A 17,459-nucleotide genomic window follows, 5' to 3' on the forward strand; every position below is an offset into this window, starting at 1 on the left:
AGTTGTCCTAGTACATGTGCAAAAGAATATTTAATTTATTTTCATCAATGTCTAGTCAAATGTTACTTATTTTATTGTATAGGCTATTGTTATTATTTTTAGTAATATTAATTCTGGCTCCTTGTCGTATTTTTTCATGCCACTGCTGTGTATATGCCAATACAGTAAAAGAAATAGCCCCTAGATAAGATATACCATGGTACTACACTTCCCAAAATGCACGTAGCACGGAAACGCCGCCAGCCGCTCCAGCGCTCACTGAACAAAGTGAATCCCAACCGCGAGCTCCTCCAGCGCTGCGCGAGGAGAGAGCACATCACTGCACGCTTGGGCGGAAAAGATGGAAAAATAAGGCGAGTATCGCTCATTTTTCCATCTCTATGTGTTATTCGCTCTTTCACTGTGTGAGTGGACATGCAGAAGCAGCTGTTTGTGTATACAAGTTATGTGAATATCAGTGAAGCGGTCGGGAGCTGGTTAGCGTCTGGGCTAGCGCGCGCCAGTTGCGCGTTCATTTCGTAGTGATGGTGTCCAGCTGGGGACACGGTGTGCAATCTGTTGATAGAAGTTTTTTTTTGTTACTAATAATATTCGCAGTGCGGTAATTGGTGTAATTGGTCCATAGGATGTAGTTCTTTGGAGTGCACGCTATCTGTATGTGATTTTCCTTTGTTTATGATGTACATACAGTGAGTGTTCAGGCCCGTTGGTTTCATTCAGCTTTTGTTTTTAGGGGTTTAATCCAGCGGAACTTCACTCACGTTATGTGTTGCATTGCAAGACTTATCACTTTGCTGCCTTTGCCTACTCATTTCATAGCTAAACTACACTGCATGATGATATGTTTTACAATTGATGATAGTTGTAACCAGTCTACATTGCATATAATGCTCAGTAAGACCCAATAGACAGTTGTAAACAAAAGGTATCATACAATTTCAGTAAAAAGCATTGCAGCCATGTCTTGAAGAGTATTTACTTGATAATTATCTATATGAGCCCAAGAAATCTTATTAATATATTTGTAATAGACACTTTATATATTTAATTGAAATTCTTAATTATGTCAGGTTTTACTTCTTTTTATGGAGCTTTTGACAGACAAACAAAATGGGTCGTTTAGCCATGAAACTCTATTCACGTTCTGATTGGTTGTTTTAATGTAACGTTCACAGCCAGCCAATCGATTCCACGTATCCATTACCACATCCCTTTACAACCATGGCACATCCAAATGAATACCCTAACTCTGCAAGCTATGCAAATTCTTCTTCTAGCCCTCCGCCTCCCCAGCACCACCTGCCTAGATCTGCTATGGGAGTCTTCCTCTCTTTAGCAGCAGCAGCAGCATATATCCATTAATTGAATCCTCTGTGCATTTAGCAGAATCAGGTCACATGCTCCCAACAACAACCATAGCAGCAGTGTACCAAATATAGTCAACCAAGACCAAACCTATGTACATTTCATTTACATTAATAATATGTGTTATAACCTTTCCTGAGAGTTGTTATGACTGAACTGGGATTAAACATCCTTGGATGTGTGACTGTTTACATCTCCCAATTAAAAAGTTTTACATCAAACCAAATGTTTACACATTCCCGCAGATAGTGCAATTAAAAAGCGGGATATTCCCGCAAACATTTATGCGCTATAACATGTAGTTTAGATAAGTAAATTAACAGATTATTCAGTAATTTGACACAGCAAATCAGTAATTTGAAAACTTTCTGTGAAACGTGAGTGATTCAGTGGTGGTGCATCTTCTCTCTCCTTCTCTCAAAATGTGCAAATGTCTTCACATCAGCACATCGCGTCTGCACTACAAGCGAGCTGCATGTTGCGAAACAAGACTTTTACTTGCATTCGGGCCAGTGTTGCATCATCACTAAAGATTATCATTTACACATCGTTTTAAGGGTACGTTTACACAACAACGTACTAAAAATGTAAAAGTTTTTCCTTTGCTTTTTTCACGTACAGATGACAACGTTGTCAAAAAGATCCCCATTCACAAGGATATGCAAAAACTATTAAAAATGCTGTATTATGCAATGCATGTCAGGCCAGTAGTTCGCAATGTTACTTTGTAAAGAAAAACTGTACGCCTATAGACTGTCACTGAACACGTAATACGCATATGTGTGATGCCACCTTTTTTTTTTTTACAAATATTTTTTTTTATTTTTTTTATTTACACTGAGACAATAACTGTATCGTTTTCAAAAATTTGTACTTTGAAACCTGTTTTCCTCCTAAACGCCATTGTTATGTAAATGGCCCCTAATTCTTGCCATTTTAAACATTCAGGGATCCCTACAAAAATGTGAATTTGTGAAAACGGTGATGTCATGTTCAGTCTAGGTGTGTAGTTTTTCTTTATAAACTGACCTCACCAAATACTGGCCTGGCATGCATAATATAGCGTTTTTAATTGTTTTCGTGGATCTGTGTGAACGGGGATTTGTTTAAGGAAAAAAGGAAAAACTTTTCAGCTTTTAGTACATCGTTGTCATGTGAACTTTTCCTCAGTACCCTTGCGTTCTCTGAGAGATTGTTGTTTGTGCGCTCTCAGCCAAAGCGTGCATATAAAGCCGCCTATCAAACAACTTGCGAGTGTCAAATTCACTTATTTTTCGTGGCTTATTATGCTTAAATGGTCAAATACACACAAAATTGTCAAAATGCCTGTCTCGGCTGGTATTTACGTAAATAGTCATTTTAAGTCTTAAGTGAGTGTAAACAGTTGAGAAAGAAAACGTATGTTTAACAGTATAACCGTCGCATCATCCGAGTGGATGCTATGGAAGCTTGTTTCCGCCACACAATAAAACATTTTAAAAGATAATTGCGACTTTTTATCTCACAATTTCGAGTTTACATCTCGCAATTCTGACTTTATTTCTCAGAATTGCGAGATATAAAGTCAGAATTGCGTGAAATAAAGTTGCAATTGCATGTTATAAAGTCAGAATTGCGAGATATAAAGTCAGAATTGCGTGAAATAAAGTTGCAATTGCGTGTTATAAAGTCAGAATTGCGAGATATAAAGTCAGAATTGCGTGAAATAAAGTCGCAATTGCGTGTAATAAAGTCAGAATTGCGTGTTATAAAGTCCGAATTCTGACTTTTTTTCTTGCAATTGCGACTTTATATCACGCAATTCTGACTTTATAACACATAATTGCGAGTTTATATCTCGCAATTCTGACATCTTTTCTCAGAATTGTGAGATATAAACTCCCAATTGTGAGATATAAAGTCCAATTGTAAGGAAAAAAAAGACGGACTTTTTTTTTTCTTTTCTTTTTTTTTTAAACCTCAGAATAGTTTGTATCCCACAATTCTGAATTTATAACACGCAATTGCGACTTTATATCATGCAATTCTGACTTTATATCTCGCAATTGCGACTTTATATCATGCAATTCTGACTTTATATCTCGCAATTGCGACTTTATATCATGCAATTCTGACTTTATATCTCCCAATTGCGACTTTATTTCTCAGAATTGCGACTTTATATCTCCCAATTGCGACTTTATTTCTCAGAATTGCGACTTTATATCTCGCAATTGCGACTTTATTTCTCAGAATTGTGACTTTATATCTCCCAATTGCAACTTTATTTCTCAGAATTGCGACTTTATATCTCGCAATTGCGACTTTATTTCTCACAATTCTGACTTCATATCTCGCAATTGCGACTTTATATCATGCAATTCTGACTTTATATCTCCCAATTGCGACTTTATTTCTCAGAATTGCGACTTTATATCTCCCAATTGCGACTTTATTTCTCAGAATTGCGACTTTATATCTCGCAATTGCGACTTTATTTCTCAGAATTGTGACTTTATATCTCCCAATTGCAACTTTATTTCTCAGAATTGCGACTTTATATCTCGCAATTGCGACTTTATTTCTCACAATTCTGACTTCATATCTCGCAATTGTGAGAAAAAAAGTCAGAATTGTGAGATAAAAAGTCGCAATTATTATTATTTATTTATTATTCAGTGGCGGAAACAAGCTTCCATAGGATGCTGCACATTGCTGGTGGTTGAGGAGATTCCCCCTTCCATATGTAAAGCGCTTTGAGTACCTAGAAAAGCGCTATATAAATGTAACAAATTATTATTTATTTTTATTATTAAATTGGATCTGTGCAGCAGCCTAATATGTCATTTATGTTAAACAAAGAAAAAAAAAAACTCTCACTGCTCTTGACTGAATAACTTTTGTAGCTTTAATAAGTATGAATCTTTATTTAGTTTATACAGTTAACACTATGCAGAGCTATTTTATATTGGTTTTTGATGTTCTGTGGTATTTCTTACCTAAATACTACTGTTAGACCATAAAAAAGTAAAGCGCTGTTTATTTCATTTGTATGTCTCTTCTATTGTGTTTATTTGTACTACTGCTTTTAATTAGTTTATTTGTTCTTGTTTTATTACTGACTCTTTACTTGTCTTTTAGTTTAAAGTTTGAAATCAAGCTTTCCTGTGCTGTGTGTAAGCTATTGCAACAAAATTATCCCATTGTAATATAAACTCCCCCCTCAAATCCCCCAAAGAGTCACCTAAGGGAATTCCCCCCTTTTTCCTGAAATTAAATTCAGGCCCTGCCTGATAAACACAATCAGTGCATTAAAGGCACTTTAACAGTTTTTTCCATAATGGTTTTTATGGAGGAAAACACTTGATGTGAAATTGTGCAGTGTGCACATTTTTTTTTAGGTTCTGTTTTTTTTTTTAGGTTTTAGGTCTCTTCTTGCCTGTTGTATGTTTGACTGAATTGTTTGCTTTATTTGTATAGCTTCTTGTACCTTTTACTTATACTTTTATAATGGCTAATATTTAGAGATGCACCGATTACAGTTTTGTAGGCCGATTCCGATTTCCGATTTTTCATTGAGTTTGACCTGCCGATACCGATTTTAGCCGATTCCGATTTAATTTTTTTCTAATCACTTTACAGCACACACAAATATTTATTTTCGATCTTTACTTTAACCCTTTCAAGTTTAAAATATTCTAACTGACACCCCCACCCCCAGAGTGAGTTTTTTCAAGGCGAACGTTCCCTTTAATGTTTCCATGGCGACGCGTCACGCGATACACCGCAGCCACAATAATACTAGACATTCTCTGATAATACTGTATGACAGATGTGTCGCTTTTATTTCGCTTTTCCTTTTTTATTCAAAATATTCGCAAACTTACCATGTCATCAACTATAGCCTATCTGATATTCCGATTCTCAAATAACGTTACGTGTAAGTGAGTGTGTTTGGTCGTTAAAAACCGGCGCCGCAATTTTGTCCTGTCAGTCGGATTTACAGCACGTGAATTCATCAGTTTCTCCCGAAGTAAATGGAAGAAAGTGGCCGGTGAACTGAGAAGAATAGAGTAAACTTTATAGTTACTTCCACTATGTTTGTCTGATATGATGAATAACACATGTCGGCAAATTATATTTGAATAGATTGTTATTGCTGCTTCCACAGACATTAGTGTGTATTTTACAAACTCCTAATGTATTGTTTTAATCGTGTTTATGTGTATTTAAATATCGGAAACCTAAAATAAACATTATGAGGCTGAAAACACTGCTTAGTTGTGATATATGACCATGGGCGGATCTACAGGGGGGCAAGGGGGGCAGGTGCCCCCCCACTCTAGAGCCTTGCCCCCCCAGCTGCCCCCCTAACTTTGATGATCCAAAAACTTTACTTACAAAAACAACCCGCCACTATGTCTAATACATTTACCAAAAGTGAACAATTTAATTTTTAATTTTAAATGTATTTTTCGACCCTCCCCTCTGCCCCTCAAATACTTAGTTGCGTCCCTGATTCAAACGTGCAGAGCGGCGTTCGCGCTCAGTCTAGCTCACACACAGCGAGTTTGCTGCAGTGCGATGGTCCTGCAACTCGACTAGACTGAGCTGCCCCGGACAGAGCCTCTGAAGGTGAAGTGAGTTTCCCCAGGTGTAGTTTAAACACACGTTTAACTTAGTTACATTTGTAATGAATGTATTGTATGCTAAAGACGATTCAGCATCAGCAAAAACAGCGAGTCTTACGTTAGCCAAAATCAGCGGTCAAAAATCGCTCCCTCGTGATTTGTAAGAGCACTCTTCCCTTTGATTAGCCTTATTTTGATTTAAGTAAAGACAAGAACAGCTTAATAAAAAAATATAAAATATTGATGGGCGGCGCTAGGGCTGGGTAGAGCCAGAGAGAGAAACAGAATGTTTTTTATTAAAGCCCCGAATATTTTGTTAAATTGTCTTTCTCATAGAGCAAAACAATTAATCAGAAAAACAAATGTGAATAAGATTACAGCGGCCGCGATTACCTAATCATGAACAGTGCATATTACATTTTTATTTAGGCTATATTTTTCCCTTTGCATAAAGGTACTTTTGACGTGCTTTTGCAGCGTTGAGCATTGTTGTAGCCAATCAGAGACATGTCTGTTGATCACATCGGCCAATCAGAGGCGTTTAAATGAGTCGCTGTGCTGAAGATGTGTTTTGCGTGAGCTCATGAGTTCACGTTCGTGTTTGACTCCAAACCTGTCATTATTATTGGCAATAAACTTAAGATGCAAATAAGAGATTCACTTGATATTATTATTGATGCTGCTCTGATGCACTACATTACGCAACGCTCTGTTTGTTGTTAGGAAGACTAAAAGTTCAGCAGTCCAGCTCATCAATATCAAAATGATTAACGTTAAAGAAGTTAACGAATGCCTGGTAAAATGTAAGTAGATAATTTTTTTATATTTGACTGTTTTACAATGGAAAAGTTCAACTACCGACACTATCCGGTGACGAAAATTACTCAACTTTTTTTTCTTTCTTTTTTTTTTATTAAATTTTGCCGTTTTGAATTGAAAATATGCTATAATTTCCTTGATTCATTTAGAGAGAATGCATGTTTAATTAAAAATAATAAATAAGTTGCAAATAGTTACAATTATTTCACTAATACAACAAGACTTTATTTTTCTTTATTTTTCACTTAAATCACTTTTATGATTAATTAATTCCTTTAAATAAAAATACCCAATTTTAGTTTGGGCTGAAGCACCGAATATCCAATGCCCTTAGAACCGCCCCATAATCCATAATTTTACTGATGGGTGCCGTTACACCGACATTACGTTACAACTCACAATACAGTGCCAGTTAGGAGATCGATCATTTGATTAGCTAAGCAGTCCTAAATCCAATTCCTCTCAGATATCACAGCAATGAAACCAGCCATTCCTGTTGTGAATTAAAAACCGTTGTAGTGTGTAAGGGCATGATTAAACAATAACTACTGTAGTTAAAAAGTGTTTTTGTGTTTGTTTTGTTAAAGCAATTCATATATAGGGATTCCCATGTACCGTCTACCCCTGCCACCCTGCCAAGACCTCTTGCCACCCCTTTGCCCCCCCATGAAAAATTTTCTAGATCCGCCACTGTATATGACAGCGCTGAACGCCAAAAAAAAGTCACCAGCCGATCAATCGGTGCATCTACTAATATTGATAAAAACTGAAATTTAACTAAAAGAGACTGGGTTGAGTTTTGTCATTTTTAAATTTTAATACAACGAAGATGATCTGTAATGTTGTTTACTGCAACATCTGTGGTTTAGTACAAATGCACATATTGCCTGGACCATATGAAAATGTTTAATATTTTTATATTATATTTAAATGAAAAGAGGCAGGGTTGTGTTTTATATTTCGTTTTTTTATAAATAGGCTAACGTGATACGCGTTGCCTGAACCACATTTGTGTGGCAATAATGTTTAAGATTTCTTTAAATGAAAACGAAAAGAGTAAGTGTGGTGTTTTATAACATATTTCGTTTTATTGTTGCCTAAAATATACATACAGAGATAACCGAAGTAGCAGAGCGAGCTGAGTGACGCGCGTCGCGCGTCCTTTACCCATATATGGATTGGCCAGAAGGTGGGCGGGGTTAGGATTTCCTAAGATTTTCCAAGATGGCGCCGCCCATACCCCCCATAAACGGCTTCAAAACCGTTCTTCAGAAAGTCTATGGGTGACGTCACAGACGCTTTGTCCATATTTTTTACAGTCTATGGTTATTATGCATTGTCTGTAACATGTATGAATTTTGGTCAGTCAGTACAAACTCAGAGTGAGTTGGTGGCAGGATTATACTTTGTTCGTAGAGATTAAAACTCAGTGTTCAAAATATTTTATCGAAAAGTCCCAAAATGTCATAACCTGTTAGAGCGACTGGTGACACTTTGTTTAACTTTGTTTACTTTTACATGTAGACTACTGCCCATACATCTTGTTTACAAGGTAATTTTGTCATCATCATTGAGCTGTGAAAACAGCCATCTCAATCACAGATATACAGATGCATCTTTCAGTGTTTGAATAAATGTATTGTAAATTTTGTGGCAAGCTTCTCCCCTCAAGTTTGAATGTTGTCTAGAATGTTAGTAGGATCCTCCATGCACAGTATACACAGTATTATTATATCTCTGTCTTATTTTCCAAGGGCCCTGCTGTGTGAACACAATGTTACCACAATTTAAGATAATTTTACAAGTTAATGTTTAAGTTAATGTTTACATTACATTATTTTTGAGGCAGGCATACATTCAGATGTGTTTAAAATGCTGGAAGAAAAACCTATTTAGCAATACGTTTTTTTTTTATAACATATGAAGTTCATTTATTGATTCAAAAATTGTCTTTAATTGATCCCCAAAGAACATCCATTCTTAGTTCTGTTTTATTTATTTCATTTTTTTGACTGTTTCTAATGGTTTGTTTTTAACTTCTGTTTCTTTCACAGGTATAACATGCCTGATAAACACAGTCCCTGTTCCTTCCAGCCTGCCTCTCAGGAAGGAGAGTTTACCACAGACATGCTCCATTAGCCACAGTGATCTGTGTCACTATGGAGACCGCCACAGGAACTAAGGTTGTTGGTGTAATGGGTCCACAGCCAGACTCCATTTCCCATGACACCCCTCAACCTCAGTCAAACCCTTCTGTGAAAATACGGAAGTCGACTTTCAAGTTTTTTGGTGGTCGGAAGAGCATCTGTGTTCTGCCCAACTTTTTCAGTGGGCGTGGTAGAAGTCAAAGAAAGGGGTCATCAAAAACAGGTGTAACAAAGAGCCAAACATATGATGGAGTGAGCAGAGGATGCTGGGAAGATTTGGGCAAAAGTAGCGGTGAAGTGGCCTCCGGAGACTTTGAGTTCTGCACCTCCAGTGAACCTCAGAAATCATCACAGGAGGACCATGGGAAATCTCAGTCCCTACCACGGCAGCGCAGAGGTCTTCGGAGTCTGTTCAGCAGCATTCGGAGACACAGGAAAAACAAAAATGTCGAGCTAGAAAAGCATGAGGCACTTGAAATGTCTTCAAGCTTCCATGCCGAAACAGTGCCTGGTGCCATGTCAAGCGTCAGTGACCGTAGCGATAACCATGGCGACAGTCAGGGTGAAGAGTTGGTGCCAGATGTGCCTAATCAAACCGCAGGCAGTGAGTGTAAACTGCCATTGGCTGCCACTGAATGTACGAAAGATGTAACGCTAGTGCCTGAGAAACGGAAGAGCAGAGTAGAGCTGGATAAGAGGAAGAGAGCAGAAGAAGAGGAGAAGGGGGAGGAGAAGCAAAATGGGAGACAGGAAGGACTGACAACATATCAAAAACCCTTAGGTGCTGAGTCAGAACTGGACCGATTGGCTGAGCAGAATGTGAACGTTCCCGATGGGGAGCCTCCTGCTGCATCCTGTTCTTCTGAAAACTTAATCTTTGGTGATGTTTCATCATTGAAGAGCTTTGATTCACTGACAGGTTGTGGAGACATCATTGCAGACCAGGATGACGTCAGCGTCGCTGAGAGCTCAGTGTCTGCCGAGAGAGGCAGCCGAAACGCAGGAAAACGGAGCTCGTGTTTTGTCACATATCAAGGTGGAGGGGAAGAGATGGCAACTCCCGATGAGACCGATGCAGATTACTTGCAGAGTTTATGGGAATCTGAAACTAGTAATGAAGTCTGCTACATCCCCTCAGACAGGGGCTCGGATAGCCCTTCTCTCACCCCTGATCAGCAAATGAGCTCCATCCGTGCCACCTCCGACAGCAGCCCACTGGGATGCACAGAAACAGCCCTCACTCCTGCTGACCTCTTGAGCCCACAGAGTGATCGGCAGGAGTCGGTACCCAACAGCGATGAGGGATACTATGACTCCACCACGCCAGGAATGGAGGAGGAGAGTAGAGAACGTCCACACCAGGAAAGGCTTCCACGGGACAGCTACAGTGGTGATGCCCTTTATGAACTTTTTGAGCCTGATGATCGCCTGATCAGCCCTACTCTTCCTCCGAAGGATGCCCACTTGCAGGGCGACAAGAATACAACAAACCCTCTGTATGCCCTGGCATCAAATGCTCTTGAGACCGGAACCATGGAGACGGAGGAGGAGCGTCTGAGCAAGATCCAGCATGCTCTTCTGTGCTGCGAGTTTCAGAATCTCAGAAGCCCATCCAAAGATCAGCTTCTGTTCCATGACGACTCCTTCTATGATGATTCAAGCCTGCCCGCAGTCGACACTGGTCAGACAGTTTTAGGAGAAGTTATCAATCAGCACTATCCCCAATCACCACCGAGATCCCAGGCTGTAATAGAGCAAGTCCCTCTCAGCAGGGGTCAGATTCAGGAGAGTCCATTGTTTGCACCCCGTGCCGATTCGGGGTTTAGTTCACATGCCACCGACACAACCAGACCGCAGCCTCAATCTGAGGATCAAAGCCCATTACTACCCACCAGAGGCTGCCGCCAATCCCAAGAAGAGCTGATGGTCTGTTTCTCCCAAGCGCTGGTAGATTTCACAAAGAACACACGGCATTATCGCAACTCAACTGAGAGTCTTGATGGCTCAGAGTCAAGTTCTCCTTATGGCCCGAGTCTGAGTGCCCTGCCCGCCATTGTCACGTTCGATGTGGTGGACATGGAAAATGAGGGTGAGTGTGAGCAGCAGACCGAGCTTGTTGAGGAAGAGGAAGAGTTGGCTTCTCCTTACGAACCCTTTGAGGATGATGGCTGTTACCTTCAGCAAGATGCCTTTGCCGAGTGTGACCAGCGTACTTTCGATGCCTACGAACAAAGTCTGTTGCTCAGTAACACTTGGGGCATCGCAAGCCTTCCTCGCCACCTCAGTTTGGGTCGACCTTGTCCGCCAGTACCTGCTCCATTAGCACTAAATCGACGCAGTCGCTCTCTTGACACTGACTGTCTGGAGTTTAAGACAAGTGAGCTTTACACAAGCGTTACCAACTATGACTCAAAGGGGGCTGTTTTTTCACAGCGTAGGACTACTGATTGTAGTGATATGCCGTTACCGCGACAACCCTGCAGGGTTTCTGTTGATAGTTGGAGGCGGGGCTATGGCCGGGGTTTTGACTCCAACTCTTCTCAGCAAGAAACGAATTTGCCACATGTGAGCCAATCCACTGTAAGACCTTCACATCTCCCCCTAAAGAACAACTGCCATAATCCTAATCTCCCTGGTGCCACTAGAGCGGATGGTGAGAGGGAAATATTGTTTGGTGGAGGTGATGCGCTTTATCCCTGCAGTTATCCCCCAACAGGCACGCAGTGGAAGAATCGACCTGTCGGAGTCACTCAAGGTGTGCCTCATCTTCGCTCTGAGCAATCCGCAGACCGTCGAGAAATTACCATGAAGAACAGGAGGGGAGAGCTTGAGGGTGGCTTCACCCCTGCTACACCCAAATTATAAACAATCTCTCTCAATCAAAATAAAACAATAATACAAATAGACAAGTCTCGTCACCAAAGACGATGCTGGATGTTTACTGACATTCTTGAATTGTCTCTCACACACACACACACACACACACACACACACACACACACTGTAGTTGCTGTTACTGCCGGATAAGCTATAGTTTTCTTTTGTAATGTACTGTGTAGTTTTTGAGCTATTTTTAGTTTGAGTATTTGTACCTTGTGTGTTACAGCATTATTCAGCAGGTGCTGTCTATATATAGATGCCATATTGCTTTGCCTTTATGTAGCCAGGTTTTGCCATTGAAATTTATCCATTTTGTTTGGATGTTTTGGATATGCTATAATTATATTTGCAAAAAAAAAGACAACAATGCTACAAATGACTTATTTTAGCATAAGAATGAAAACCTTCATTAGCACATTGAGACCAATATCATCTTAGAATCCTGTTCAAATATCAAACTTAGTTTGAATTGATGAACAAATAATTTTAATACAACACTTTTTTTAATAAAAAAAAAGCTATATGTTTCAAGGTTTTAATGTTTACATCTTGGAACATTTTAAATATCTTGGTTAGCTTGCCTCACGTTTATTTTCTAATTTTATATGGTCATGTTTGTTTTTGGCATAGCACAGACTACATTCATAGGACTGTTAAATCACATCTGCCGTATTCAGTGGTATTTTGGCCAACACCCCTGTTACACTTCTGTACACTCTATTTACTGAAGACTCAAGGATATATGTGTAGAATCTGGTTTATTTCCTTTTTGCTGCTAAACAGTATGTGATTAGTTGGGAGAACATAATGTACTGTATTCACTGTATGGATATTTGCATATTTGAGTATTCTCTGCATTCATGAGAATCAGATCTGGCCCAAAGTCTTCAGTAAATGTGATCCATGTAGGCTAGTTGTTAATCAAAGGGTACTATCTTCAGTCATTTGAGACAGAATGTCAGTAAAGCCTTTAATGACGTTATGTGATTGTTCTCTGCTGTTGTCCTACAGTCACAATCATCTACCCTCATCAGAATGCCAAAGTCAGCTTAATGGACTTACCATTTTTAGCTAGAGCTTATATTCAGCTTTTAAGAATGAACCAACCTTTGTGTAACCTTTGGAATCTAGTGCTGTTCTATTTTTTGCATTTGGTACTTTTTTTGCGTTTTGTTTAATACACAAGGATGTACATGGACAAAGAATGTTAGAACATCTCAGTAAGACTTAACTTTCATTAGCCTCAATGTTATCATTTTCAAATAAGTTTAAAAACATATCAACCCCATAGTTCCCCTGACACAATCTCTTTCCACACAGGAATCAACATTGACTGGAAATAAACCCTTCAGACTTCAGTATGGCAAGTTTGTGGAATTTTTTTTAGTACAGTCAGAATTGCTGGAGTTTGCTACAACAGTCGTTTTGAGAGTAGTGCAGCTTTACAGATTTGGCCTTTTTGAATGTAGTGTCGGTAGCAAGGGCGTAGATTTGGTTTGAACATTGGGGGGGGGGGTTGAAGTTTGGGTCTGCATATTTTTCATGTGATCATGGTATAAATATTGGGGGGGTTGTAATGCATAGATTTAAATATTGGGGGGGTTATCTCCCCCCCACAAATTACGCCCCTGGTCGGTAGAGAATCAAAGATTTTTTTTTACTCTGAGTATGCTTAAACAAAAAAAGTTATTTTGTATTGCAGATTTTCAAGAGCGTTAATATAATATTGTATATATGTATTAATATAGTATAATATGGTTAAATGACAGCATAAACGTGTAACTGTTTGACCTATCAAGACTGTAATGTCTGTTTTAATGACGAAAATGAGGAATGTAAAGTAAAGTCATGACCTTTACCAAACCAAACTAGGTGTACGTGACCAATCATAGGCTTTTCTCACGCACTGACTTGTGCACTGTAATTTTCTTTGTTTGAAAGCAATTGCGTGCGTAGAGAAACACTAACTGGGCCGATGCATCACAGATGTGGTACTTGGGAAAAACAGCATTGGTCGATGGCTTATTATTTTCTGAGCTGTAAGGCATTTGCCTGATTAGCAATGCTGATGCTTTGTTTGATTGACAGGTGGTCTCCGTTCTAAAATCAAGGAGGCTCCAGTTGTCATGGAAACTGGTTGAAGCTGTCGTGCACGTCTTACCGTTATGAGCTGGGGAGGAAATAATAAATGTAGGCAATTCGTGATTGACAGTAAATGATGTGTCATATTGTCTTTCGTTCCCTCCCCGCTCGCTTTTCCCTTGTATGTACGTTATAAATATAAGAGAAGGAATCAGCGATCACTTGGACATCACATCAGGTTTTGGCTCCCTCTACGGGTGAAATTGTGTCTCGAACCTTAGACTGCACAATAAAGAAACATTTTGTGCAGATGTCATAATCTATTTGGTGAAAACATTTTACACTATCAAACAGAAGGATCACTTTATTATTCTAACAAAAAAAAAAAAAAAAACACCGTGAAAGTCTTTCAGGTTATTTCCTTTTAGTTAATTCTTATGTTTGTCCATTTGTAGGCCTTAGTATGGTTACATTTGTAGACAATTTAGTATAAATTTAGTGTCATGTGACTGTTATTGTTACCCTATCATTCATTAAATTAATCCAGTTCTATAAAGTAGCCAGATTTACGCATTTAGCTTAATTTATTTAGCATTTTGTCACACTGTATAAAAAAAAAAGAAGAAGATGAAAAAAAAAGAAAGGTTACTGCCTTAAATCAACTTGGATGTTTGTCATTTCAATGTAAATTACATTAAACTGACTTAAATTAGTTGAATCTTGTATAACGTATAAAAATAAGTTGAAAATTGCTTAACTTATTTTGATGAGTTAAAGCAATGTAAAAACGTCATAACTTATTGATCATATCATTTTTTACAGTGCAAAGTGACTTACAACTGAGTAATGAAATAATCTTTTTAAAGATTTTAATATATATATAAAAACATTTAGAGAATATTGTAATGCAAAACACTGTCTTAAAGTGAGATTTAAAAAAAAAAAAAAAAAATGAAACCAAAGTTTTCTTTTTGTTCAAGATGTCAAAGAGCTCTTATTTTTCCTATGGGGCGAGTCCGCCACTCCATTAGAGGGCACTCTCACCTAAAAATACGTCTGAAACAGCAGTAGTGCTATGATATTGTGTGTAGTTCTGGTGCCTAAGAACTTAAAAAAGCTTTGTCATGCAGGTGAGTCAGAGCGTGCACAACTGATAGATTTATGGAAATAAAATTTCAAAGTTGAACTTCACACAGCATTTGAACTGACTATACTGTAGATGGGCTTGTCTGTTTACTTTCTCTGTCCTGACCTCAACCAATCAGCATGCAGGATTCCATTGCATCACTGCAGGATGCACTCACAGGGTTCCTATGCAACTGCAATATTTTATTACAAAGGGTATAACCACATTATTCAGAGTTTATTTACTGCCCGCTCAGCGCTTTTGAAATGTTTTTCTCGGCTCTCCTGTGGGGAATGACAGTCATGTTGACATTATCAACATGTTTATTTGATTTTAAACAGATGGCTGGTTCACTAAACTCTGTTACAAGTGCACACTGTAAGGTCATTTAAAGAAAGGCGTATTCCACAAGATCCACGCTAGTTTTAGCCTACCACCAGATCTGTACTGTGGCCAGATTTTAATATGACCTATTTCCACATGATTTGCGAGAGCATATTGATGATTCCTCCATTGGCACGGAGCTGTGTGTGATGAGTCTCTTTCTCAGGAGAGAGTAGGCCTATATTACATAAGCCTTCAGTCTCTTTCTCTCGCTCCCTTAACAGTCCTGGCATTCATCCCAGATGTCATGCACACACATGGGTATTGCAGAGTTTGTAGACAAGCTTGTACTTTTGCAATTATTGCGATTGTCTCTGATTTCTTAATCTTGAAAGGGAAAGAAACTTCAGGACATGGAACCATATTCTTGGACAATACCCAGCATGGTATTCTTTGAAGTACCTTGAAGAACCATGTGATTAAACAGTGTATGCATTTAGAGATCATTTAGTACCAATCAAAGTGCTTAATAACGCTATGTTTTAGAAGTAATTTTAGATTTTTACTAATAGTCTTTTTAAGATTTAAGGATTAAGCTAAAATTTGAATAGTATTTCTTTCGAAATCTTGGAGAATCATGCAAATAAGCGGTGTGTGAATATGGAGATCATTTAGAACCATTACATACATCAAAATGCCATACCAAAAATCCCTTTTGTGTACTGCTTTGTACTTTTATGTACAAAGTATTTTTATGCCCGGTTTCACAGACAAAGCTGTCTGAACTATAAGCAACTTGCACTGACATATCTTAAAATATTTTTTCCTCAAGATGCACACCATGCTTTTTCTAAGGCACATTTAAAAAAGTTACTTAAATGTCCTAACTGAACTAATCCTGGCTTAATCTAAGCCATGTCTGTGAAACCAGGCCATGTATTTTTTATCAGTAATATTTTGAGATTTTAGGTTTAATAGTGGTAAAAATCACTTTCTTAAAATCATCTATATCTCTGGAAATGACATTAGCCTGGCGCTCAAGACTTCAAAACCTCCTTTTATCTATAGATAGAGCAAGACTTCCACGTTATAAAAGCAAATATAGCTTCATGTTTTATTTATGAAAGTTTGTGCTCTCTTCTCAGTTGATTTATTCATGACTCAAAACACATATGCCACAAAATACACTATTCTAAATAGTGCTCTGGGAATGAGGTAAAGCTTATGATGACTATTTGTGTCCATATAAGATGCCTAAAGGTTAAAACTGCATGGAGAGAACATATTGTCTCCAAAAGCTTTTATACACAAACATACCCACTCCCTCTCTGTTATACACGCAATATGCTCCGAACTATTGAGTCCATTAGTGACATCCCAACTCACACACTGTCCTGCCTTGGTTTTGCTATGAATAAACTCTTACGTCTGAAAAAGCTGCATCACAGGAAACCTCGGGACACAGAGAGGGAAGCTGTGATCCCCCGAATGCTTGTTACATCATCTCTCCTGCTTCATTGCATAATGTAACAAGAATATATACAAATATATATGTGAAAGTCAGCTAGAAAGATTGTAACAATAGAATAGCACATTTTTCAGTACAGATTTGTGAGATTAGGGTTAATTTGTCTCCCATTCAATTTATAAATCATGGAGATGTTTTGGCTTAGCTTTCAGGTTATACAAGGAGTTTAAATGGAAAGTTGACAGTGTTTCAGTAGGCAATCGAACCCATGCATGACCTTAATGTTTATTTTATTAAGGCTTATATAATTAGTATTTAAGCAGGTTTTATGACCTCAGTTAACCATACAGTTAAGGCTTTTACATTGTTACAAAAACTGCTGTTCTTATTCTAGAACATTCTATTCATCAAAAAAAAAAAAACCTATAATGGTTTCCAGAACCATTTTAAGCAGCATAACTGTCTTCAACATTGACGATAATAACACCAAACAATCAGCATAATATTAGAATGATTTCTGAGAGATCATGTGACAATAATAAACGGCTGTTGAAAATCCAGCTTTGCCATCACAGGGATAACTAGAAACAGTTATTCTAAATTGTAATAATAATTCACAATATTACTCTATTTTTAAA

At 38.2% G+C, this 17,459-nt stretch overlaps 1 protein-coding gene across 1 annotated transcript; it reads left to right on the top strand.

Moving 5' to 3' along the window:
• Positions 1 to 232: 232 nt before the first annotated feature.
• Positions 233 to 14,205, top strand: amer1 (APC membrane recruitment protein 1). The gene is made up of 2 exons (XM_079873292.1): positions 233 to 353; positions 8,849 to 14,205. Exon 2 carries the CDS (start codon positions 8,954 to 8,956, stop codon positions 11,804 to 11,806), a length of 2,853 nt encoding a protein of 950 aa, XP_079729418.1. The 5' UTR covers positions 233 to 353; positions 8,849 to 8,953; the 3' UTR covers positions 11,807 to 14,205.
• Positions 14,206 to 17,459: the final 3,254 nt, after the last annotated feature.

Source organism: Squalius cephalus (assembly GCF_949319135.1).
Source record: "Squalius cephalus genome assembly, chromosome: 5".
Taxonomy (NCBI): Eukaryota; Metazoa; Chordata; class Actinopteri; order Cypriniformes; family Leuciscidae; genus Squalius; species Squalius cephalus.

Coding starts and splice junctions, on each gene's coding strand:
- amer1 (XM_079873292.1), top strand. CDS start 8,954: ATGGAGACCGCCACAGGAACTAAGGTTGTTGGTGTAATGGGTCCACAG.